We start from the raw sequence: 27550 nt of genomic DNA, 5'->3' as shown, positions 1-27550 counted from the left end.
ATATATATATATATAATTAGAGAGAGAACAGCACTCCTGAGATAGAACAAAAGCTAGAATAACTTCCATGCCTGTTCATTGATATTGCAACTCAGGGTGTGCGTTCTTTTAGCACACTATGCCCTTTCACAGAGAAAAAATATCCTGTAGCATATCAGTTTGACCCTACCCAATGACAGTCCAACGCCAAAATACCAGGCAATTCTTCTCTGAACAAGAGAAACAACAACCCCAGACTATTGTTTCGGCCTTCTGTGGGCCTCGTCAGTGAGGTGCAGTTGTATCTCTCTAAGGGCATGTGTGCACAGAGTCCACGTCTGGTTTCCCCATTACCAGCATTTTTAATTGTTTGATGGCTGTCACATAATACAAGAGGAAAGTGAATTGAAATCCAATTTGTCATAAAACAACCTACTGCTTATTCAGAGTAAGTGCTATTGCATTGTCTTTTTATGATGCACTCCTTTAATAAACTTGATACTAAGATCAGTGATATAAAATGTATTTATCAAGGAGCTTGCACAACCCGCTCTACAAAATACAATCAGACACACAATCTAGATTATATAGAGCAGAGACTCTTTGCTTGAAATGACGAGTAACATGACCCTATAGCTATCAAAGAGCTGATGTAAAAATTGTAATTAATTATCTCTCTCAATAATTGTTTTAGAATAAAAAGAAAAAAAGATTGGGTGTTAAACCTGTAAATAAGAGTTTATTTTGGTTGTTTGCACTGATATATGTTTGCGGTATTTCATTTTTTGTCCCTCCCACAAGAAAAAAAAAGTGTTGCTGAAGCCCATGCAACTCAACAATATGCACTTGCCACTCTACTTTAAAAGAAAAGTGATATCTGATCAACACTTTTCCGATGCAATTATACTTTATCAGATGCACCGTCAAACATGTGATCATCAATAAATAAAAATATCTTAAAAGGAACCTCTCTAAATCTGTATTACTCATGGAAACTAACAGAAGATGTGAGCACATCATGCAAAAGTAAAAAACTTGCAAGATATTTGAATAGTAATAAAAGTTATAGGATGTTTTGCATCATGAATAATTACAAGCAGCAATTAAACATGTTAACATATTTTTTGAATGAAAAAAAGAACGCTAAACAGTTATTAAAGGCATACTTTAAAGGGACACTCAATCAAAATTAAACTTTCATTATTCAGAAAGAGCATGCAATTTTAAACAACTTTATAATTTACTTCCATTAACAAAATGTGCACAGTCTTTTTATATTTAAACTTTTTGAGTTACCAGCTCCTACTGAGCATGTGCAAGAATAAGTGTGTATGCATTTGTTATTGGCTGATGGCTGTCACATGGTATAGGGGAGTGGAAAAAGACATAACTTTTAAAATTGTCAGAAAACAAATCTACTACTCATTTGAAGTTCAGACTAAGTGCTATTGCATTGTCTTGTTATCTTGCATTTGTTGATTATGCAAATCTACTGTGCTGACTGGTCCTTTAATACCCTGTTATGACAGTTTTAATGTGTAGTACCCAAAGGATTTTCCTGTTCCCCCATCCTATGCTCTAAAGAGTACATATACTTTTGCCACTTCATTCTTCTATCCCTTATACATATACAGTAGATTCCAAAATAATTTCACTGTTGTGTTCAAAATTAAGGTCAAAAGTGAAGTGTGGCTCTTGCAATTCAATTTCAGTATTTATTTTATTAGATTTCCCTCAGCCAATGCTAGTCTAACTGACATGTAGTTAACTGATTAAAGGGACATTATACACTAGATTTTTCTTTGCATACATGTTTTGTAGATGATCCATTTATATAGCCCATACAGGTTTTAATTTGTTTTGGTTTTTTAAATGGATAGTTTTGCTTATTTTTAAATAACATTGCTCTAATTTTCAGACTCCTAACCAAGTCCCAAAGTTTTAGAAGAATACAGACGCATACCTACTCCAGCTTGCTCCTGTTTGTGTAAAGGGTCTTTTCATATGCAGAGGAAGGGGGGAGGGGAAGTTTCTGCTATTTCCTACTTGCAGTGAGTGTTCCAGTAACCTTTTTATCAGTGCTAAACTGGAAGCTTCTAAGTAAGTTTTTAAACGGTTTTATACTGGATTTTTATATCAGTATCTGTGCATATTATTCTATATAGTAGTGTCTATTACATGCAGTTATATGAAAATTGGTGTATACTGTCCCTTTAACTTCATTGCAAACTAGTAGAATTGTAATTACCAAATCATCTGAAACTGCTTGTCAGCAGTGACCAGTTAAAGGGACAGTTCACCCACACATTTCCCCCCCCCCCCCTTTAAATTGTTCCCAATGATTCATTTTACCTTCTGGAGTATTTTAAATTGTTTACAAGTAGCTCCTTTACCCCTATTTTAGCATTTGAAATAGCTGATTTAGCCTGTGGTATCCCAACCTATACTGAAAGTTTCTATACTGGAGTATATTCAATTGAAGAGCCTAAGTAAACACAGCCAACAGAAGAGATTATACTCTCAGTGGGGGGGCATGATAATTGAGTAATAAAATTATTATTTTCCATTGTTCTCTCTAAATATTGAGCTCTGGTTTTCTAGACAAATATAAGATAAGGAAGCAAGTGTGTGTACACAAAATGATAACATAATAAGATCTGATATTACCTGAAGCTCAACCCATTGTAATAGGCTGTGGTTTTAAAGCACAAAATCAGCTACTTCATATACACAAATAAACCTAAAAATGCAATTTCTCCTACATTTTATACTCTGCAGCTGGTATAACAAGTCATTGAAAATGCATTCATATAAAAACAATTTTACAGTGTACTGTCCCTTTAATTTATTCTGTAAATGGTTTCACAAGCACATTGCTAAGCACTCTTACTATCTTTGTAAGTATCCCATTAGCACACAATGACTTGGATACTTTCACTTTTGAAAATCCCCAGCTAGACTTCCTACTCTGTAAATAGACCCACATCCAGTGTCATGCTATTTATACTCTCTTTTGCTCATTGAGCACCTATACTTTATCTTAAAGTGACGGTCTAGTCAAAATTAAACTATCATGATTTAGATTGGGCATGCAATTTTAAACAACTTTTTCATTTTCTTTTATCATCTAATTTGCTTTGTTCTCTTGGTATTCTTTGTTGAAAGCTAAACCTAGGTAGGCTCACATGCTAATTTCTATGCCCTTGAAGGCCGTCTCTTATCTCAGTGTATTTTGACAGTTTTTTCAAAACTAGACAATGCTAGTTCATGTGTGTCATATAGATAACATTGTGCTCACTCCCGTGGAGTTATTTATGAGTCAGCACTGATTGGCTAAAATGCAAGTCTGTCAAAAGAACTGAAATAAGGGGCAGTCTGCCGAGGCTTAGATACAAGGTAATCACAGAGGTAAAAAGTATATTAATATAACAGTGTTAGTTGTGCAAAACTGGGGAATTGGTAATAAAGGGATTATCTTTATCTTTTTAAACCATACAAATTCTGGAGTAGACGGTCCCTTTAAATTTAAAAATTAAATATAAATAGCCCTTAATCTCTTGACTAAAATGGCTGAAAAGTCAATCTAAGAACCAAGAGTTTGAAATATATAAAACTTATTTCCTTTATCAAACTGTTTAATGTGAAAAATGCAGTCCTCAAAATTCCATCTCTGAAATTTTAGTCATGACATCCTACCCATCAGTAATCAAAATAAATTTCTCATATATAAAAAGTTATCCATTCAAAAATAATTTTAAAATAGCTTTTAAAAGCTTAAATGCACAATAAACTCAGAATTCTATCATAAATACATTGAATCATTAAAATAGGAATGTTAAAGCTTCTAAAATAGCTACTGAAACTAACATTAAACATTGCATACCTAAGAGTTTATTGCACCTAAGAGTTTATTGCTGACTCTTAGAGCTCGATTTATCAATCCATGGGGAACAGGGACATACATATTTGCCCCTGTCTGCCCCAGCTCTCCTCTGGCGTACAGCAATCCGCTGCCAGAATTTAACATTGCATGCAAGCATTCCTTTGCGATTATGTGAAACCCTGCCCCCTGCATGCACCCAGCAAATCACGCACGGGTAGAAGCTGTCAGTTTTTCAGATTGAAATTTTCCACCTAAGAGGTGGAAAACAGGGTAGGGAAGCAGCAGTCTAATGACCGCTGCTTGTTAAATCCTGACTGCAGGTTCTTTAGAAAACCCACTTTTAGATGCAATACAGAAAGCAACTGGCTTTATTGCCTATCTTATCTATTAATATTTTTGCTAATTTAATTTCCATAAATTTGCATACTCATTATAACATGTTCGGCAGCTTAAAATTTAAAAATAAATTAAAATATAGAAATATATATGTAGAGTTTTGTTTAAATAAGGTTCAGTTAAATGGAACAATCAGATACATACCCTGATGAGGATCTGCTTGATGGTGATCTGGATCTTGAACGAGAATTTGGAGAACGAGAACATGATCTGTGTTGAGAAAATGATCTTGACCTTGATCTGGAACTTATTCTTTCTGATTTTTGAGAAAATAAGGATGTTGGTGGTGATACAGAATATCTGCATGGAGAATTAAAAGTTGAGCAAGATGGTGAAACATCAAATAATGAATAGGATTGTGTTCCATCCCAAGTATTGTACAGTTTCTCATTTTCATCCTCACTGTCATCTAACAAACTGTCCATTCCAAGTCCAGACGTAAAAAACATAGGCAATCTAGAAAAATGATCATCATTATAATCTTTGTCTCTCAATTTACTTGTTTTGGTTTCTTCATCATAGACTGCTTGTGTTGGGTGACCAAAGTGCCTGTTGAGTTCATCCCGAATTTCCTGGTCTTGAAGCAGTTTTCTATTGCTATTCAGAGTACATGGCATGTTTGCCTGAAATTTATCTTTTTGCTTTTGATCTGTTTGAGGACAGATTTGCAATTTTTTTCCAGGCAAAGAATCCTTACATTCAATTTGTCTTGAGGCCTGCAATTCTTGTGATAAGCTAATATGAATTTCCGATTTGGAATTCATGAATTGACAGTAGTCATGATCACCAAAAAGTCGTAAGCTGGGTCGTTTTCCTTTTTTCTCTTCTTGCCCAGTTACCACTGAGGTTTTGCTAAGCTGTGCATACAGTTCTGATTGTTCTGGACCTTTCTTTGAAGCGTTAATAACTTGAATACTGGAAGACTCAATGAAACGTGACTTTTTAGCAGGTGGCACAGCAGCCTTGCAAGATGCTTTCGGTTTCGGAGAAGTGCTGAAAGGATTATCTTGGTTGGCTTTGTGGGGAGGGGTTGTTGGTGGAGTTAGTCCTAAAACAAAAGAAACTGAATATTAAAACCTTACATAAAAAAAAACATTTCCTAAGCTTCTAAATGTCAGCTATGTTGCATCAAATACATTCAACTGAACTACTATCAATGATATCTGACATTTGAAAAAACCTATTTGTAAGCACTTTAGAAGTGAATATCAATAAAAGTCAACCATGAAAGTCTTTGGATTAAAAATAAATACTGGGTACACTGGATATATCTGTTCAGCAGACACTATGAATAGTGACTTGACCACCTGTTTTTTTTGTTGTTTTGGTAAACTAATAAGGATACCCGATGTTGCAATGATCTGTAAAAACATTACATATATACAACTAAGATCATACTTCAATAAATGCCATTTAAATATTTTTTTAAATTCAAAATCCTACAACTGCAATTCAAATCTCACGTCAATGAGAGCAGCACATTTTCACTTGCTCAGCATGGATTTTGCAGCAGTGTAGAACTGGTTACAAGTGTTTTTGTTTAGTTCACGGAATATAGGACTCCCCTGTGATTTGCAAGAAATAAACAACTCTTGGCTTGTGTTTGGGTGAAATAAGGAGTTTCAAATCTCATGAGATTTGGATTCCAATTAAAAGGACACTTTTTTTTTTTAGTGAATAAGTAATTTAAAAAACAAACTCATACATGCAATCATATTGTCTACTAACCCAGATTAAACATTTGAACAAATTATGCATTTCAAATATTTAGCTTAATAGATTTATTAAAGGGACAGTTTACACTAATTTTCATATAACTGTATGTAATAGACACTACTATAAAGAAGAATATACACAGATACTGATATAAAAATCCAGTATAAAACCTTTTAAAAACTTACTTAGGAGCTACCAGATTAGCACTGTTGATGAGGTTAGGCTGGGGCACCCATTGAAAAGGGACTGGGAAAGCAGAAACAGGCAGGCACTCACCCCTCCCTCTTCCCCTGCATATGAAAATACCCATTACATAACCAGGAGTCTGTAGACATCAGTATATGTCTAAAACTTTGGGGCTTGGTTAGAAGTCTGAAAATCAGCACAATGTTATTTAAAAATAAGCAAAACTATACATTTTTACAAAAACACTCTCAGATGGGCTAAATAAATGAATCACCTACCTAACAAATCTAGGGTACAATGTTCCTTTAAAATATAATGTAAAGTATATTGGTCATTTATCGAATAATAAATAAAGCAATTAAATATAATGTTTCCAGAGTTTTAAAAACTAAAACATTAAAGGGACAGTAAAGTCATAATTAGACATTCATGATTTAGACAGATCATACAATTTTAAACAACTTTCCAATTTACTTCTATTGTTTAATTTGCTCCCTTCTCTTGTTATCCTTTGCTGAAAGGTTTATCTAGGTAAACTCAGGAGCAGCAAAGAACCTAGGCTGATTGGTGGCTGCATATTTATACTGATTGTCATTGGATCACCAATGTAATCAGTTAGAAACCAGAAGTGCATTGCTGCTCCTTCAACAAACGATACTAAGATAATTAAACAAATTTGATAATAGAAGTAAACTGGAAAGTTAAAATTGTATGTTCTACCTAAATCATGAAATAAATACTTTGGGTTTCATGTCCCTTTAAAGGATACACAATTAAATAAAACATTTAAGAAAAAGAAATGATAAAAAACTTCATATGACAACAAACCTCTCAGCTAAAACACAGGAAAGCAAGAGAAAAATCTGCCTCTGATTAAACATTTTAAGGCACTTAGAACATACAACAAGGCACGCAACTGGGAGTCTCTTCTTCAGATAACATTATTGAAAAGCATTTTAACAATATGAAATATACGTGCCATCAAATATATTTCATTTTAAACTTTAAAACTTAATAGATAAAAACTACATTCCAAGATATATTTTTAAAAAGGTTTAACAGTAACCATAACAGCAGTTTAAAAAAGTAAAAAACCTTTTCCCCTTTCCTTGGACGTATGTAATGGTTCTTTTGTGAAGCTATTTTAAAAAGGATGCATAGACTATACCACTTGAATTTATCTTCAAAAAATAAACTAATACATTACACACAAACAAAAGTTTAAAAAGTTCTATTAAAACAATATCTGCAACCATTAAATAATATTTTATATTAAAGTGAATTTGACATCTAGTGATGTCACCAGGAATGCAGATATATGTTTCCAATGTTCAGTAGGCTAAACTTAAGAAATACGAACTATAAATATAAAAGATAATAATAATACTACTAAAAATAATAATAATTTGTTGGGCCAAAGGAAGTCAGTGAGCTTATCTAGTGTTTGATCCAGCGTCAGCTACACAGCTTCATTTCGACAATCCTATGTCTTAACAGCTCATTAATCTAGTTAATCATTCCTAATGTACATTTAACACATTCTGTGAAGCATAACTAATGCAGCTGTTTGCATTTTTATGCAACAAAGGCCTACGTTTAGAGTTTTGTTACCATCTCAGCTTTAACAGATTTTCGTTTAGTCATAACCAAGTTTAATGGTAAACATATGTAATTATGCTTAAAGTGTTTTACCTACAGGAATGGAGACTTTAGCCAAGATTTCAGCAGGGTTGTGTGTTAAATATTAATACAAGTCCTCTTTATTTCATGCATCCAATGGAATTTCAGATCTCATAAAAACTAGCACATTATAATCTCCCACAGACCATTTCTAGAATAAGGCTGTTCATTACAACCTTTTGCTTTTTTTATTGGCCTGTCAGTGACATTAAAGGGACACTGTAGTGGAAAGTGACATGCTCTTATTCATTTTAGCACTACTGACCCTGCAGGTCAATATGTTTAAAAAACCACAAAAGGATTAAACACACAGTTAAAATATCACTTGGGAGTCCCCAAAAACTGCTGGTCCTGAGAAGACATGTCACTGAGCTAATCAGTTCTAACAGTAGATGACAATTCTCTACAACTCCAGTGGCACTTTGCTGGGGTTAAACACACACACTCAGCAGTGCTAAAATTACATCTAACATAATGATTTACAGAGTGTAATTTTTGCACTGCAATGTCCCCTTAAAGGGACAGTTAAGTCCAAAAAAAACTTTTATGATTCAAATAGGGCATGTCATTTTAAACAGCATTCCAATTTAAAATACTATGGGGCTGAATTATCAAGCTCTGAATGGAGCTTGATGCCTCTGTTTCCGTGCGAGCCTTCAGGCTTGCCGGAAACAACAGACTGCTGCTCTATAACTTGTCCACCTGCGGCTGAGGCTGCAAACATCAATCAGCCCAATCCTATACGATCGGGCTGATTTACACCCCCTGAATCTGCAGGGGGCGGCATTGCACAAGCATTTCACAAGAACTGCTTGTGCAATGATAAATGCCGACAGCGTATGCTGTCAGCATTTATCGAGGTGCAGCAGACATGATACGCTACATCGTATCATGTCCATCTGCACTTTAATAAATTGGCCCCTATTTGTATTCCTACTTGGAGCAAAGAACACGTCAATGTCCACTTATAGATTGCGGTAGCTGTCCTTAGCCACATAAATAAAAAGAAATGGTGCTTTTTACATAACATTTTTGAGTGTAATGTTTCATTAATTTAGAGGTTGACATATTTATATGAAATTTAAGAGATATTACATATTGAGGAGCCAATCGCACAGTTTTAAGAAGCCAAGAAAATATTTCATATACTGACAAATGCAAATTTTGATAAAAAAATAAATAAAAGTTAGGAGCCAGGAGAAATAATTTTAAGGAGTCATGGCAATTTCTTAAGCCCCCCTTTAATAAATTCTCCCAATAACCTGTTTGCCTTATGAATTCTTGAATTCCTATCCAATATTAAATAGTTTAATTAAGCACTACACAAAATGTAAAGACAGTTCCCTTTAAAGGAAGTTACTGGAATGAACTAAAAGGCTTAGCAAGGCAGTAAAATGTAGTCTCATTAACTATGAGTTACACACTTTATTTACCTAAATGTAAACCGAGAAGCAATAATATTAAATAATTAGCTCTAGGGGACATAAATAATGTTTTCTTCATTTACTTTCTGAACACTTCTCTCTAAATAAAACCAATTATTATTAGCAGTATTAGTAAGTACAAGTAATTATGTCTACAAACTCGCCAGGATTTTTGGCATTAACACAAGCATAATTATATCCTGATTTTTATGTTGTTGTTTTTCAAACTAAACTCAATATTGCATTACGCATTAGCTATCAAAGATAGGAGATACACATTTGATTCACAAATGGAATCCAAGGATGTATCCATAAAGGGCAAGCTATTTTTAAGCTTCCAGTTCTTTAATTCATACATTTTCCAGTTATGAGTTTAATCAGTTTAACAAGCTAATGAAATTATTATTTTTATGCAGATTTATTTTATATGTCTGGGATACATTTTCTATTTCATGTGTACACAGCTAGAATGCATGCTGGCTGTAATATATCTGTAAACAATATAACATATACACTAAACTCAGAAAGGTCAACATAGAAGAAAAAGCTATGAAAGTAGCCTTAGGAGCGTCTCAGGGGCTATCACTATCACTTGAAGGGTTGGTGCATTTCTAGATGACCCTCTGGCTTTAGTTGGGTCAGGTAGGGACTGAGGCTGCAGTTGTGAAAAGGTCATTCAAGGCTGGGGTCTAGTTGAAAAGCTCACATTTTATAGGTCATTGCAAGTATATTTGCATACACCATGCTAAACTGACTTTCTTTTTATATCTCCTTTTTTAAAAAATGTTTTAAAAAAGGAAACTAAAGTCAAAATTAAAGTTTCATGATTCAGATAAAGCAGGCAATTAAAAAAAAATTCTAACATGCTTCCATTATCAATACATGTGCATTCTTTTTATATGCACAATTTCTGAGGCATTATCTCTTACTAAGCATGTGCAAAAGTGCACAGTATATAAGTATATGCATTTTGTGATTGGTCGATAATTGTCACATGATGCAGGGAGAGAGAAAATTGCAATCAAAACTTTAAAATATGCCAGAAAATATTCTACTTCTCATTTCAGATTCAAAGCAAGTGTTTTTATTGTGTAATTCTCAATTATTCAATTATACTTTATTCAGTGGTCCTTTAAAGATCAAGTTGCAATAAATAAATGCTCTACAGCATTAGAACACTTTCTTATTGCACTATTGCTTGTCCATATCTATGTCCTAACCATTCAAAAGAGTTGCCAAACATAGGTGAACCATGTACTTAGCCACCAATAACCAGCTGAGTTCAGCTCAGTATCTGCAGTGCACTAATGCTCCAGAGCTGACTTTCACTATGTGTTTAACCCTTTTGTGGGTATAGAAAAGCAATAGTGTATTAAAGAATTTCCGTATTTCAGCTTTATGTCCTTTTAAGTCTTATCACTAATCCAGGGGCTCTTTTAGTTTTCCTTCTGTCCAAGGTACTAGGGCAGATACTAGGAAATATCCTGCCTATTGAATCCCCCCATTTCAACAATGTTATCTTATATTTGCCATATATAATATTCTTTATTTCTCACAACCGGAGGCCAGTGAAGCTAAACCACCAGGGGTCAATGATTTGCAATTCAATTAACAAATAAAACATTTGGAAAGGAGAGGAGTGAGAAAGCATTTTGCCATAGAACTACCTCTCCATATCTGCTGCCCACCCTAATCCTGCAGCCATATGCACAGCTTGTTGGCTTAGGCCAAAACATGCCCCTCCTCTCAACTATATCTAATACACAGGAAAAAGGTCTTGATGTGATTACAACCAATAATCATTCCCTTAAAGGGACATGCCACCCACATTTTTTCTTTTATGATTTAGAAAGAGAATGCAATTTTAAACATCTTTCTAATTTACTTATATTATCTAATTTGTTTTATTCTCTTGATATTCTTTGATGAAAAGCATATCTAGATATGCTCACTAGCTGCTGATTGGTTGCTGCACATAGAAGCCTTGTGTGATTGGCTCACCATGTGCATTGCTTTTTCTTCAACTAAGGATATTTAAAAAATGAAGCAAAATAAATAATGGAAGTAAATTGTAATGTTGTTTAAATTTCTATTCTCTATCTGAATCATGAAAGAAAGATGTTGGGTTTAGTGGCCCTTTAAGCTGAAAATTAAAGCAACCCCATTGTCAGTACTGAAGATACTAAGGTTTTATTTGCAGAATATCACAAATTATCTACTGGTTAAGATTTGCCTGTCCCCAATTAAGCACTTTTCTTTTCTAGTTTAAATATAAGGAACAAGGAGGAATGATACAACGAGGGAGGAAGGAAGAAGACCTTACAAGTTACAACCATGAACAAGTTAGCTTGGAAAGCTCAAGAATTGTTTCTGTTGCCAACATCTCCTGTCCTTGCTACCTCCATCTATGAACCTGCCCTCCATTACGTTCCTTCTATTTCATCTTTTTGCGTGTTAGTTTTGTGTGTTCTCCCCCAGACTTAAAGAGCATAGATGCCAAACGTACACTGTTCATGAGCTACACAAGTGCCTCTGGCACTTTCAGAACAAAATAAGGAACATGTCGCCAGTAAGGTAAATGCGCTCTGTTACAGGTAAAAAGCAGCATACCTTTACATAATTTTTCATTCCATTACAGACTTTTTTGTCGCTTTAAGGGCTGTCAAGAAAAAAATACAAGCTTTCTGGACACTAAGGTCAAGTCTTCTAACAATAGGTCATAGAAACAGATGGCAGAGACCATGTTGTCCTGAAGCTTGCATTTTTCCTTCCAATATAGTTTTTTTTTTGTTTCCTTCACAGTAATTTTTTTTCTTTTGTTTTTTTGTAAACAGCTTAATTTTTTAAAGACTAGTTGTGATATTTTTCTATCATATACCTCCTATAAATAAATTGGCTCGGAAGATGGAATAGGTTCTTTAATTAAAATAGACCATTGGTATGTATGATGTGAGAAAATAGATTAATTATAATGTCCAAAGTATAAACCCTATTACATAACCAGATAAAATATGGTTAAATTTGCAAAACATAGGTTAACTCTAGGTTACTGCACGAACCCTGTGTGAATGCACTACTTTTGCATCTAATCTTTATCTATTGTGTCTTGGCACATGGCATTGTGCAGGGGTTGCAAACCTATGGCAAGAGTGCCTACTGCAGAACTCAACTCTTGGGTTACCAACAGATATTAGGTTCACTGTCTTCATTTGAAGTGGTTAATACATTGTTTTTTATTAGGAATTCATACTATGTATCATCAATTATGCTTTAAATATTATAAAGTTAGGATAATTTGTTTCCCTTTAATGTTCCTTAAATTAATAAAAAAAGTAACAGACTCTAAAGAGAATTATCACCAATTTGCCCAGCATAATTTATGCCAAGGAGCATGACTGAAAAGTGAGAGAGAACCTTTAAGAAACTGTAAAGGAGTTATTATACGATCAGGGCTGGTACCATGATATCTGGATAGAATTTACCACCCAAACTAATTGCTAAAAAGATGTTAGTCAACCCCAACATAATTAGTGCTGATTAATATTAAGTTGACTACATAGTACATTTAATTTAGAGACTATGTGCAGTTATTTAGTTGTTTAAATAGTAAAAACTGCAAGTTTACATATTTTGCTTTATTTGAAGTTCAAGACCATATTTTCCCAAGACTGTGCTAGCTGTACCTCACCTGTGACTAACATAACAGTCAGAGGTAGGGTACCAGGTGCCAGTATTCAACCAGACAGTCCAGTATCTTCCCAAGACTGTGCTAGCTGTACCTCACCTGTGACTAACATAACAGTCAGTGCTAGGGTGCCAGGTGCCAGTATTCAACCAGACAGTCCAGTATCTTCCCAAGACTGTGCTAGCTGTACATCACCTGTGACTAACATAACAGTCAGAGCTAGGGTGCCAGGTGCCAGTATTCAACCAGACAGTCCAGTATCTTCCCAAGACTGTGCTAGCTGCACCTAACCTGTGACTAACATAACAGTCAGAGCTAAGGTGCCAGTATTCAACCAGACAGTCCAGTATATTCCCAAGACTGTGCTAGCTGCACCTCACCTGTGACTAACATAACTGTCAGTGCTAGGGCGCCAGGTGCAAGTATTCAACCAGATAGTCCAGTATCTTCCCAAGACTGTGCTAGCTGTACCTCACCTGTGACTAACATAACAGTCAGTGCTAGGGTGCCAGGTGCCAGTATTCAACCAGACAGTCCAGTATCTTCCCAAGACTGTGCTAGCTGTACCTCACCTGTGACTAACATAACAGTCAGAGCTAGGGTGCCAGGTGCCAGTATTCAACCAGACAGTCCAGTATCTTCCCAAGACTGTGCTAGCTGCACCTAACCTGTGACTAACATAACAGTCAGAGCTAGGGTGCCAGTATTCAACCAGACAGTCCAGTATCTTCCCAAGACTGTGTTAGCTGTACCTCACCTGTGACTAACATAACAGTCAGTGCTAGGGTGCCAGGTGCCAGTATTCAACCAGACAGTCAAGTATCTTCCCAAGACTGTGCTAGCTGTACCTCACCTGTGACTAACATAACAGTCAGAGCTAGGGTGCCAGGTGCCAGTATTCAACCAGACAGTCCAGTATCTTCCCAAGACTGTGCTAGCTGCACCTAACCTGTGACTAACATAACAGTCAGAGCTAGGGTGCCAGTATTCAACCAGACAGTCCAGTATCTTCCCAAGACTGTGCTAGCTGTTTCTCACCTGTGACTAACATAACAGCCATTGCTAGGGTGCCAGGTGCCAGTATTCAACCAGACATAGACAAGTCACATATGAAAAATGTTGGCAAATAGAGAACTAGTGAGTTTATTTTGACTTTAAAAGGAGCATTTAACATGTACAGTTTGGATATGCCTGCTATTCCTATAGTGTAAGATGTACTGTTTTAAAAAGATGCTAAAGTGCTTTATAAGGAATGCAGAACTGACACTCCCACATGCTGTAGAATGATTTGGTCACAAGTGCAGGAGCTTATTTATATGTGTTTCAAATTGGCCACAACATTCAAAAAGCTTTTCAATGGATGTGTCTCAGACAATACACATTCTTATAACAAGATGACAGATTTATGTCATTTAAATAAATAATATATATTACATGCAGATATTTTGCATCTTTTGACTTTAAGGTCCCTTTAAACTAGTACTGAAACTAATAGAAAGTGCATGCTTTGTGCACAACTTGTTATAGGAAAGAAGAAAATTCCCTCTGTTCCATTTGTGGGCAGACGCACACCCACAAAGCATAAAAACAATATGTGTATATTTTAAACATAGAAACATCTATTTTCCAAACAACAACAAAAGTGAGAATAACACAATGTTTAATCTGAAACTACAGACAAATTATGCTCTACTCTGGTCGCATTGATGCATTCTGTTTAAACAATTTCTATACATCTACTGCTTTGTCTTTAAAAGTATTATTGTATGCTAACTAAATATCATTATAAAAACATATTAAAAAGAAACTGATATCTTTTAGTTATTGCACCATTTGATGTTGATATTGCTAAGCATGCTGGGTGCTTTATAAAGTGCATTTAAGCTATTATTTGCTGGTACTTCGTACTGATAGATTTATAGAAAGACAGGTGGCTGTTAGGCGCTGCAGGCTGACAAAAGGCAGTGCAGAACACTGTTATCACACTCACACAAACTATAGGCAGTGTGGCTCTTCTCGGAATGAAATTCTAACTATGGCTTTTATTGTTGTCTATTTTCTTTTGTCAAAGAAGCCTGCTGTGCACAGCAACAAATAGCTGCCATTACCGAGAATGTAATGGGTGTCAGACAAATCACATAACACAAACAATCAACACTATGTAGGTCATATTTCAGCAGTGCACAACCTCAGCCGTATTTATGATTACTGCATTGAAATGCGCTCTGTAATAAACAAGTACCTCTATATCACTCACACTTATGGACTTTTTGCACTGAAAATCTGTTGCTTGTTTTATGTTCTCTGAAGTCGTTTCTCTTGAGACAGCCTTAATGCAGGAAATGAGGTTTAGGGGAATTTTTATATATATAAATCATACCTAATATCTCTTAGTGAAGTTTTTTGACAATGAATCAAATCCCAGGAATTGCTAATATAATACAAAACATTTATAATGTATCTAGTTAAATGGCATAATAATTTACTCTACAGATGGACTGATAGATATATTTGGGTTACATATTCTCATGCAAAACAAAATATATATATATATATATATATATATATATATATATATATATATATATATATATATATATACACAGGTGGCCCTCGTTTTACAATGGTTCAATTTACACCGTTTCAGAATAACAACCTTTTTTTCCAGTCATGTGACTGCTATTGAAAAGCATTGAGAAGCAGTGCATTTATTAAAATAGCCAGTAGGTGGAGCTGTCCGCTTGTGTTGCAGCAAAGCCGAACAAGCTGAAATTAATCAGTTTAACCAGACCTGAGCTATCGAGCAGATTTCAAAGGAACAAGATCTTCCTGTCTATAACTCAGTACAGATTGGAATGCATAGAAAGAACTGTTTGAAGAAAAATGCAAGTGAAGTCTGTGTTGTGTGATTATTTTATTGGGTTTATAATGCTGTTTAGCAAATGTTTTTGTTCATTTAACTTAGTTTAATTATATATTCTGTGTTATGTGATTATTTAATTAGGTTTATAATGCTGTCTAGCATTTAAAGTCTTCATTTCAAAGCTTTTAAAATAATGTATTAGGTGTTACTTATGACAATTTTGAGAGGGGCCTGGAACCTATCTCCCTCACTTCCCATTGACTTACATTATAAACTGGGCTTCAATTTACAACGGTTTCGATTTACAACCATTCCTTCTAGAACCTAACCCCGGCGTAAACTGAGGGCTACCTATATATATATATATATATATATATATATATATATATATATATATATATATATATATATATATATATATATATATATATATATATATATATATATATATATATATATATATATATAATATAAATAATAGGGACATTAAGGGACTCAAGATTTAATATACCAAGGGACAGTTTACCCTAAATTGTGTCCACTTTAATTTGTTTCCAATTATCCATGTTACCTGCTGCATTGTATTAGATTGTTTTCAAAAATCTCCTTTAACTTTGTTTCAGCATTTGAAATAGCTGATTTTCCCTATGGTATCCCTGCCTATTCTGAAACTTTCTATACTATAAAATGTTAATTTTCAATTGTTCTAAATATTGTTTTTTTTGGTTTACAGAGACAATATAAAGAAGCATGTGTGTGTACAGAAAGTGATAAACTAAGAATATCTCATTTCCCTGCAAGCTCATTTTGATGGGTTGTGGGTTCAAATAACAAAATCAACTTTTTTCAAATACAAAAATAAAAATAAAGGTTATATATATATATATATATATATATATATATATATATATATATATATATATATATATATATATATATATATATATATATATATATAGTGCAAAAGAGAGCACTCTCACTTCCAAAGTCCATCAATGCCAGGGTGCCAGCAGGTAAATATACAGGATGAAGGAAGGCACTCACTGGTCTTTTAATCTTTTTTTAAACATTTTTTGATTAAAAGACCAGTGAGTGCCTTCCTTCATCCTGTGTATATATATATATATATATATATATATATATATATATATATATATATATATATATATACACACACATATATATTTGCAGTTTAAAACACAGTCCCCATAGACCACTATGTAAAGGCACCCAATAAAAGCACATCACTTTAATCCCTTATAACTGCTTCGTGCAGTTTAAAAAAATATAAAAAATAAAGATGCTTATAAAAAAAAATTATACAAGGAACTGTACACTTTATTATGGGAGCAATTGGGGGACATTTCTTTAACTGGCCAGAGGTATGACCTCTGGTCAACTGTACTTGGCACAAAGTGCTACTGTGAGCTAGCAGGAGCATTAATCAGCCATTTGTACTGGCTGGCTATTTAACGTGCACCAGTTAACTGGAAAGCTTGCCCCTTTAGAGCACACTTTAAAATAGCACTTCACTTGTAATCTAGCCAAAAAAACTGATATAACAAGTCGTAAGAAACACATTAAAGGCAAAAAGAATTTTACAGTACACTGTCCCTTTAAGAAAAGTAATACAACATTGTTATGTAAATGATTTATTTTACTGCTTTTGCTGTGAATTACCCATGAATACCATTTCAGTTCTACTTCCTCCAGAGCGGCTGGGGTGACTCCCTGTCATTGGTGGCATTTTTAGGAACATAATACCCAAATACTGAAGCACTTGAAAGTGATGCAGCATAGCTGTAAAAAGCTGAAAAGAAAATATCACCTAAACATCTCTATGGAAAATATTTCACCACAACATTTTTCAGTAGCCATATCCCACTGGAAAAAGAATTTAAGCAGCAAATCAGGATGCTAGTCCAGGGACCTGCAAGGGAACGTGCATCTGGCATGTGCAAGCACAGTGGTGTAATTTTTTGCTCAGTTTAAAGAAGTTTACTATGAAATCGCATGAGATAACAGGAAAGAAAAGTGTAACATTAGCACTGATGAACCTGATTGGCTGTTTTTTTTCAACATGAAGTTGACAGTAGCAGATGAAAAACTGTTCACAGAGCATTTACTCTGGTGAGCTGAAGACATTTTGAGGAAAAAGTAAATTTATGCTTACCTGATAAATTAATTTCTTCTATGGTACGACGACTCCACGGATTCATCCTTTACTTGTGGGATATTATCCTCCTGCTAACAGGAAGTGGCAAAGAGCACCACAGCAGAGCTGTCTATATAGCTCCTCCCTTAGCTCCACCTCCCAGTCATTCGACCGAAGGTACAGGAAGAAAAAGGAGAAACTAAAAGGTGCAGAGGTGACTGAAGATTTGAATAAAAAAAAAATATATATATAATCTGTCTTAAAATGACAGGGCGGGCCGTGGACTCGTCGTACCATAGAAGAAATTAATTTATCAGGTAAGCATAAATTTACTTTTCTTCTATAAGGTACGACGAGTCCACGGATTCATCCTTTACTTGTGGGATACAATACCAAAGCTATAGGACACGGATGAAAGGGAGGGAGAAGACAGATGCCTAAACAGAAGGCACCACTGCTTGAAGAACTTTTCTCCCAAAAATAGCCTCCAAAGAAGCAAAAGTATAAAATTTGTAAAATTTGGAAAAGGTATGAAGTGAAGACCAAGTCGCAGCCTTACAAATCTGTTCAGCAGAAGCATCATTTTTAAAAGCCCATGTGGAAGCCACCGCTCTAGTAGAGTGAGCTGTAATTTTTTCAGGAGGCAGCTGTCCAGCAGTCTCATATGCCAAACGGATGATGCTTTTCAGCCAAAAAGAAAGAGAGGTAGCCGTAGCTTTCTGACCTCTACACTTTCCAGAATAGACAACAAACAGAGAAGATGTTTGACGGAAATCTTTGGTCGCTTGCAAGTAAAACTTCAAAGCACGAACCACGTCCAAGTTGTGCAACAGACGCTCCTTCTTAGAGGAAGGATTAGGACACAGGGAAGGAACAACAATTTCCTGATTAATATTCTTATTAGTAACAACCTTAGGAAGGAATTCAGGTTTGGTACGCAAAACCACCTTATCAGAATGGAAAACAAGATAAGGCGAATCGCATTGCAATGCAGATAGTTCAGAAACTCTTCGAGCCGAAGAGATAGCAACTAAAAACAGAACTTTCCAAGATAGAAGCTTAATATCTATGGAATGCATAGGTTCAAACGGAACCCCTTGAAGAACTTTAAGAACTAAATTCAAACTCCATGGCGGAGCAACAGGTTTAAACACAGGCTTGATTCTATCTAAAGCCTGACAGAACGACTGAACGTCTGGAACATCTGCCAGACGCTTGTGCAGTAAAATTGACAAAGCAGATATCTGTCCCTTTAAGGAACTAGCTGAAAACCCCTTCTCCAATCCTTCTTGGAGAAAGGACAAAATCCTAGAAATCCTGATCTTACTCCATGAGTAGCCTTTGGATTTGCACCAATAAAGATATTTACGCCATATCTTATGATAAATTTTCCTAGTGACAGGCTTTCGAGCCTGAATCAAGGTATCTATGACCGACTCAGAGAATCCCCGCTTGGATAGAATCAACCGTTCAATCTCCAGACAGTCAGTCGCAGAGAAACTAGACTTGGATGCTGGAATGGACCTTGAACTAGAAGGTCCTGTCTCAGTGGCAGAGTCCACGGTGGTAGAGATGACATGTCCACCAGATCTGCATACCAAGTCCTGCGTGGCCACACAGGTGCTATCAAAATCACTGAAGCTCTCTCCTGTTTGATTCTGGCAATCAGACGAGGAAGGAGAGGAAATGGTGGAAACACATAAGCCAGGTTGAACGACCAAGGTACTGCTAGAGCATCTATCAGTACTGCTTGAGGATCCCTTGATCTGGACCTGTAACAAGGAAGTTTGGTATTCTGACGAGATGCCATCAGATCCAATTCTGGTGTGCCCCATTGATGAATCAATTGTGCAAACACCTCCAGATGAAGTTCCCACTCCCCCGGATGAAAAGTCTGACGACTTAGAAAATCCGCTTACCAGTTCTCCACTCCTGGGATATAGATTGCTGATAGATGGCAAGAGTGAGCCTCTGCCCATTGAATTATTTTGGAAACCTCTATCATCACTAGAGAACTCTTTGTTCCCCCCTGATGATTGATATATGCTACAGTTGTGATATTGTCCGACTGGAATCTTATGAATCTGGCCAAAGCCAGCTGAGGCCACGTCTGAAGTGCATTGAATATCGCTTTCAGTTCTAGAATATTTATCGGGAGGAGAGCCTCCTCCTGAGTCCACATACCCTGTGCTTTCAGGGAATTCCAGACTGCACCCCAGCCCAATAGGCTGGCGTCCGTCATCACTATGACCCATGCTGGCCTGCGGAAACACATTCCCTGGGACAGATGATCCTGTGACAACCACCAAAGAAGAGAGAGGAACTGGTGATGATCTTTGTGGATAGGGATGTGCAGATACACATCCTTTAAATCCACGGTGGTCATAAATTGACCCTCCTGGATCATTGGTAAAATAGTCCGAATGGTCTCCATCTTGAAGGATGGGACTCTGAGGAATTTGTTTAGGATCTTGAGATCTAAAATTGGTCTGAAGGTTACTCTTTTTTGGGAACCACAAACAGATTGCAGTAAAACCCCTGCCCCTGTTCTGATTTTGGAACTGGGCATATTACTCCCATGGTATATAGGTCTTCTACACAGCGTAAGAACGCCTCTCTTTTTGTCTGGTTTACAGACAATCGAGAAAGATGGAATCTCCCCCTTGGAGGAGAATCTTTGAAATCTAGAAGATACCCCTGGGTCACGATTTCTAAAGCCCAGGAGTCCTGAATGTCTCTTGCCAAAGCCTGAGCAAAGAGAGAAAGTCTGCCCCCTACTAGATCCGGTCCCGGATCGGGGGCTGCCCCATCATGCTGTCTTGGTGGCAGCAGCGGGCTTCTTGGCCTGTTTACCCTTGTTTCAAGTTTGGTTAGGTCTCCATACTGACTTGAATTGAGCAAAATTCCCCTCCTGCTTTGTGGCAGGGGAAGAGGTAGAGGGACCACCTTTGAAGTTTTGAAAGGAACGAAAATTATTTTGTTTGTTCCTCATCTTATTTGTCTTATCCTGAAGAAGGGCATGGCCTTTTCCTCTAGTGATGTATGCAATGATCTCTTTCAGTTAAGGCCCAAATAGGGTCTTACCCTTGAAAGGGATGGCTAAAAGCTTAGATTTTGATGATACGTCAGCAGACCAGGACTTAAGCCATAACGCTCTACGCGCTAGAATGACAAAACCTGAATTCTTTGCCGCTAATTTAGCTAGTTGAAAAGCGGCATCTGTAATGAAAGAATTAGCTAGCTTAAGAGCCCTAATTCTATCCACAATATCATCTAATGGGGTCTCAACCTGAAGAGCCTCCTCTAGAGCCTCGAACCAAAACGCAGCTGCAGTAGTTACAGGAACAATGCACGCTATAGGTTGCAGAAGAAAACCCTGATGAATAAATATTTTCTTTAGGAGACCCTCTAATTTTTTATCCATAGGATCTTTGAAAGTACAACTGTCCTCAATAGGTATAGTTATACGCTTAGCCAGGGTAGAAATAGCTCCCTCAACCTTAGGGACCGTCTGCCACAAATCCCTAATGGTTTCTGATATGGGAAACATTTTCTTAAAGGTAGGAGGGGGAGAAAACGGAATACCTGGTCTATCCCACTCCTTTGTAACAAGGTCCGAAATCCTCTTAGGGACCGGAAAAACATTAGTGTAAGTAGGAACCTCTAGATATCTATCCATTTTACACAATTTCTCTGGTGGAACTACAATAGGGTCACAATCATCCAGAGTCGCTAAAACCTCCCTGAGCAACAGGCGGAGGTGCTCTAGCTTAAATTTAAAAACCGTCATATCTGAATCTGTCTGAAGGAACATCTTTCCTGAATCAGAAATCTCTCCCTCAGACAACAAATCCCTCACCCCCAACTCAGAACATTGTGAGGGTACATCGGAGATGGCTAATAAAGCATCAGAGGGCTCAGCATTTACTCTCACACCGGACCTACTGCGCTTCCCCTGCAACCCAGGCAGCTTAGATAATACCTCTGTGAGGGTAGTATTCATAACTGTGGCCATATCTTGCAGGGTGAAAGAATTAGATGCACTAGAAGTACTTGGCGTCGCTTGTGCGGGCGTTAATGGTTGTGACACTTGGGGAGAATTAGATGGCATAACCTGATTCCCTTCTGACTGAGAATCATCCTGCAATATACTTTTATTAGCTAAAATATGTTCTTTTTAATTAATTGCCCTTTCAGTGCATGAGGGACACATTTTAAGTGGGGGTTCCACAATGGCTTCTAAACACATTGAGCATTGGCTTTCCTCAATGTCAGACATGTTAAACAGGCTAGTAATGACACAAACAGGCTTGAAAAAAACTTTATTTTAGTGAAAAAATAACAATCTTAAAAAACGGTACTGCGCCTTTAAGAGAAAAAAAGCATAGTTTCAATTTTTTGCATGAATACTCAAAATATGCAGCTAAGTTTGCCCCACAAGGAAAGGAACACTTAACCCTTTATAGTGAAAAAACGGATAATTAATAAGGCATAATCCGGAAAAAAAACACCCCCTCCGATTAAAGCTCCGATTTGGCCCAACACTTCCACAAGGGCCCACCGGAGTTGGAGCTTGCTGCTTGCTCTGCAAATACAAGTGCGCAACTGAGGCGCAAAAATAGGCTCTGCCCATCTCACTCAATGTTTTGCAGCCCAAATGAACCGCACCAGAGTGGTCTGAAACTAGCCATGTGGGTTCTCAAACCCAAAACAGAAGCCAAGTGTACCCTCTAATAAAGTATAAAAACTTTACTGCCAAAAACATCAGTACTCCCAGGTCAATAAACATTTGCCCACAAACATACAAACTCAGTGTCAACCATTTTCTATGAGCCCTTTATATGCAAGCTTAGTAATACCCCTCTTCTTTTAGGATTACTGCTTACCCTTACCCTCATGGGGATACTGTCAGTCATTCTGAAATACCACAGTCTCTCCAGAAAAATTGACTGAACATACCTCACTGCTATATAGCATGAAAACGTTCCTCACACTGAAGTTTCTTGTACTCCTCAGCCATTCTGTGGGAACTGCTCTGGATCTTAGTGACAAATGCTAAGATCATCAGCCTCCAGGCAGAAGTCTTCATCCATCTGTTGCCTGAGAGTAAATAGTACACACCGGTAACATTTAAAAAAAAAAAAATCTTGCTTGAAGAAAATAAAAACTAACATTTTATCACCTCTTTCACTTTACCCTTCCTAGTACTTAGAGTAAGCAAAGAGAATGACTGGGGGGTGGAGCTAAGGGAGGAGCTATATAGACAGCTCTGCTGTGGTACTCTTTGCCCCTTCCTGTTAGCAGGAGGATAATATCCCACAAGTAAAGGATGAATCCGTGGACTTGTCGTACCTTATAGAAGAAAATATCTTCATTTCTTTACACAGAGATGTTTAGGTGATATTTTCTGGTCAGCTTTTTACAGTTATGCTGCATTACTTTCTAGTGATTTAGCATATAGGTATTGGTATTATGTCTCTTAAACTAACCCTGCAATATTCTACACAGTGATTGGTCAACCTTTTTTTCAGAAATGCATACAAATATAGCCATCAATTCAAATGAAGCCTTTAGGTAAAACGAACAAAACATTTTCAAAGATACTTTTAGTTTATGTTATAATACATATGCTATGCATAACTAAACATTTTGGGCCACATTACAAGAGGAGCGGTAGTTAGCGATACCGCTCTTGTGATTACTCATCTAGAAGTAAGCTTTTTAGGCGCATCAAGTAGCGCTTGTTTTTCAAGTTGAAAGTAAAGTAGTTGCTTGTGCGTAACTGTTAGCGTGGCACCTGTAATCTGGCCCTTTATGGGGAAATCCATTTTGAGTTTAATTTTATTGCTAAAGACATGCTAGTCATGACACAATGGCAAAACAGCAAACAGTCAGCAATGTTTTTTTTATCCAAATATAAATTAAATGTAAAAAAAGACATACATTATAAAGAGAAATGACTATACTGTACTTGTTTTATGTAGAAAAATGTGTTAAACTAGAAGTAAATAAATGGACTGTAGTTATAAACGAAACATTATAAATAAATATATATATATATATTTTTATTTTTATTTTTTTTATTTTTTTTAAAAAATCACACAAATCAGCTAAATTAATTGTGTGTTTTAATTGTTTATAATGTAGGAGAGCAAAGTTCATAGTTAGCATTTTTTTGTCAAATACAATATAGAGCTGTATATTAACTTATCTTATCAATAAGATAAACATATCACCTGTATGTTTAAATTGTGTAAGTAAATTGTTCCAAAAAATGTTAAACATGGTCACCTAACAAAAGAACCATGCATGTCGCTGACATGTATAGATTAGAGATTTTGATTGAAAATGTTTTAATTTCTGTGTATTTGCTTCTCAGGGAATATGTAAACAGGTTCATATCTTGATTAATTTCTACTGTTAATACTTTTATAAACAGTGCTCACTTTTCAAAATGTCTCTCTTTTAAAAAGTTCAAGGGACATAAAAGTGTAACAATAAGATGCCTTCTTAGCAATACACTACTTGGAGCTAGTTAAATACATATGGTGAGCCAAGGAGAAGAAACTAATGTGTGCAGCCGTCAATAACCTGCTGGCTACCAACAGTGCATTGCTGCTGCTTTGCATATTTACATATGCTGTTTAACAAAGGATGCCAAGAGAACAATACAAGTGAATTTAAAAACATCTTGAAATCTGAATTATGAAGGTTTAATTTTGGAGACTTTCATGTCCCTTTAAACTATTTTCAAATAACATTTAAAGGGATACTAAACCCACATTTTTTCTTTAATGATTCAGATAGAGAATGCACTTTTAAGCATTTTTTTCAATTTACTCCTATTAAATTATTTTTTTTCCTTGCTCTCTTGCTATCTTTATTTGACAAAGCAGGAATGTAAGCTTAGGAGCCGGCCCATTTTTGGATCAGCACCTGGGTAGCGCTTGCTGATTGGTGGCTAAATATAGCTATATATGATTAGTTTTTGTTAAATATATATCTATGCATACCTATATATATATATATATGTGAAGAACATTGGAATGTAAAATATTTACAGTAAATACACAATAAAACACATTATTACATATTAAAATTGAACAAAAATTAATTTCCATGTTTTCAGTTATTTCAGTGGAAAGGGTTCTGAGGTATATATACATATAAATATATGTGTATACATGTGTATTTATGTGTTATAGGTGTATATTAGAATGCACATTCATCATGAAAATGGAATTTTGAATTTTATAAATGAAAACGAAAATCCAAATGAATGCACCAACAGAAATTTAAAAAAATGAAAAATACTGACTAAATTTGTCAGCATTCATTAGTTTCCTTTATTATTTTTTTTAAGAGTTAAATACTTCACTTAATGCTCTGGAGAGCAAGCTAACCCGATCTTTTTTTTGCCAGAGCCCGGCCACGTTAACGGGAGGCTTAGCGCGTTCGGCTCCCAGGACCAGCACTAAAGTTACTGCCAGTCCTGGGAACCTAGAGCATTAAGCCAGGTGGTAGCGTGACCAGGGGTCTGATAAGAAAAGGATCGGGTTAGGGCACTCTCCTGAGCGCGTTAAGGTATTTGTAGCTATAGGTGAACTGTAGCTTGGAAACATTTACATTAGTTTAACGAAAATGAATGTAAATGTTTAACAAAAATTAGATTTTGTTTATTTTTAAACTAAACGGAAACCGAATAGTGCCGGCAATGAATATTAGGGGAAACGAATTTCCTCAAATTTCCGAGATGAAAAATTTGTGCAAAACATTTTCAATTTTATACAAAATTAAATTTTATGGCCTGTACATCCCTAGTGTATATACTGTATGTATATACATAAATATATACACCTTTAATCATAAATACACATATATGTATATATACATACACATGTTTAGACACATATACACATACATTGTAGCCCTTTCTCTTAAAATACCTTGTCATATACCATATATCTTTTAACTTTTTTTTAATATTTATATGAATAATGTGTTTTTATTAAATAGTGTATATATGAGTGTAACACTTTATTTTAATGCATTTATATTGTGTTTATTGCAACTTTTTATTTAGCCCTAACCCTTTACGCATGGTCTTTAGTCGCACTAACCTGAAAACTGCTAACGTTACCATGCAACTTGTAATCTAGCCCAATGTGTTCAAAATGTCTTGTAATACCTACTGCAGAGTATTACATGTATGGGTTTTCATGTTTATTTGTGCATTTTAAATATCTGTTTTTGCTAATTAAAGTCATCACCTGTAGTTCTCAAGAATGGGCCGCACCAGCAGGTAAAACAGACCTTCTAATGTTTTCTATGTCTAACCCCCCCCCCACACACACACTAATAATTAGGCATTTAAATGCTAATTACAGGGATACTAAACACTATTTTTTTCTTTCATTATTCAGATAGAGCCAGACAATTTTTGGTTCAGTACCCTGGACAGCACTTGTTTATTGATGGGTGCATTTAGCCACCAATCAGCAAGCACAACCCAGGTTGTGAACCAAAAATGGTCCGGATTCTAAATGTACATTCTTGCTTTTCAAATAAAGATAGCAAGAGAATGAAGAAAAAATATAATAGGAGTAAATTAGAAAGTTACTTAAAATTGCATGCTCTATCTGAATCATAAAAGAAAAAAAAATGTTGGGTTCAGTGTCCTTTTAAGGCAGAGGAGTTCAATGAGCACAACCACCTGTTTCAGATAGAAAAATCTCTATCTCTCATGCCCCTAATGGGAGATTAATCCGTGATTGTCTCCTGTTTACATAGGCCTAGATTTGGAGTTCGGCGGTAGCCGTCAAAACCAGCGTTAGAGGCTCCTAACGCTGGTTTTGGCCGCCCGCTGGTATTTGGAGTCAGTGATTAAAGGGTCTAACGCTCACTTTTCAGCCGCGACTTTTCCATACCGCAGATCCCCCTACGCCATTTGCGTAGCCTATCTTTTCAATGGGATCTTTCTAACGCTGGTATTTAGAGTCGTTTCTGAAGTGAGCGTTAGAGCTCTAACGACAAAATTCCAGCCGCCTGAAAATAGCAGGAGTTAAGAGCTTTCTGGCTAACGCCGGTTTATAAAGCTCTTAACTACTGTACCCTAAAGTACACTAACACCCATAAACTACCTATGTACCCCTAAACCGAGGTCCCCCCACATCGCCGCCACTCTATTTAAATTTTTAACCCCTAATCTGCCGACCGCCACCTACGTTATACTTATGTACCCCTAATCTGCTGCCCCTAACCCCGCCGACCCCTATATTATATTTCTTAACCCCTAACTTGCCCCCCACAACGTCGCCGCAAGCTACTTAAAATAATTAACCCCTAATCTTCCGACCGCAAATCGCCGCCACCTACGTTATCCCTATGTACCCCTAATCTGCTACCCCTAACATCGCCGACCCCTATATTATATTTATTAACCCCTAATCTGCCCCCTCAACGTCGCCGACACCTGCCTACACTTATTAACCCCTAATCTGCCGAGCGGACCTGAGCGCTACTATAATAAAGTTATTAACCCCTAACCCGCCTCACTAACCCTATCATAAATAGTATTAACCCC

At 36.2% G+C, this 27550-nt stretch overlaps 1 protein-coding gene across 2 annotated transcripts in view; it reads right to left on the bottom strand.

The window, feature by feature from the left end:
* Positions 1-27550, bottom strand: part of PPARGC1A (PPARG coactivator 1 alpha) — a 136245-nt gene that overhangs the window by 19183 nt on the left and 89512 nt on the right. For both annotated transcript variants that reach the window (XM_053704092.1, XM_053704093.1), the window contains one exon: positions 4403-5306. In XM_053704092.1, coding sequence (XP_053560067.1) covers positions 4403-5306 — 904 coding nt within the window. The remainder of the gene's footprint in view (positions 1-4402; positions 5307-27550) is intronic.

Source organism: Bombina bombina, chromosome 2 (genome assembly GCF_027579735.1).
Source record: "Bombina bombina isolate aBomBom1 chromosome 2, aBomBom1.pri, whole genome shotgun sequence".
NCBI lineage: Eukaryota > Metazoa > Chordata > Amphibia > Anura > Bombinatoridae > Bombina > Bombina bombina.
The sequence above is the reverse complement of the archived record's forward strand: the minus strand, read 5'-3'. Positions and strand labels throughout refer to the sequence as shown.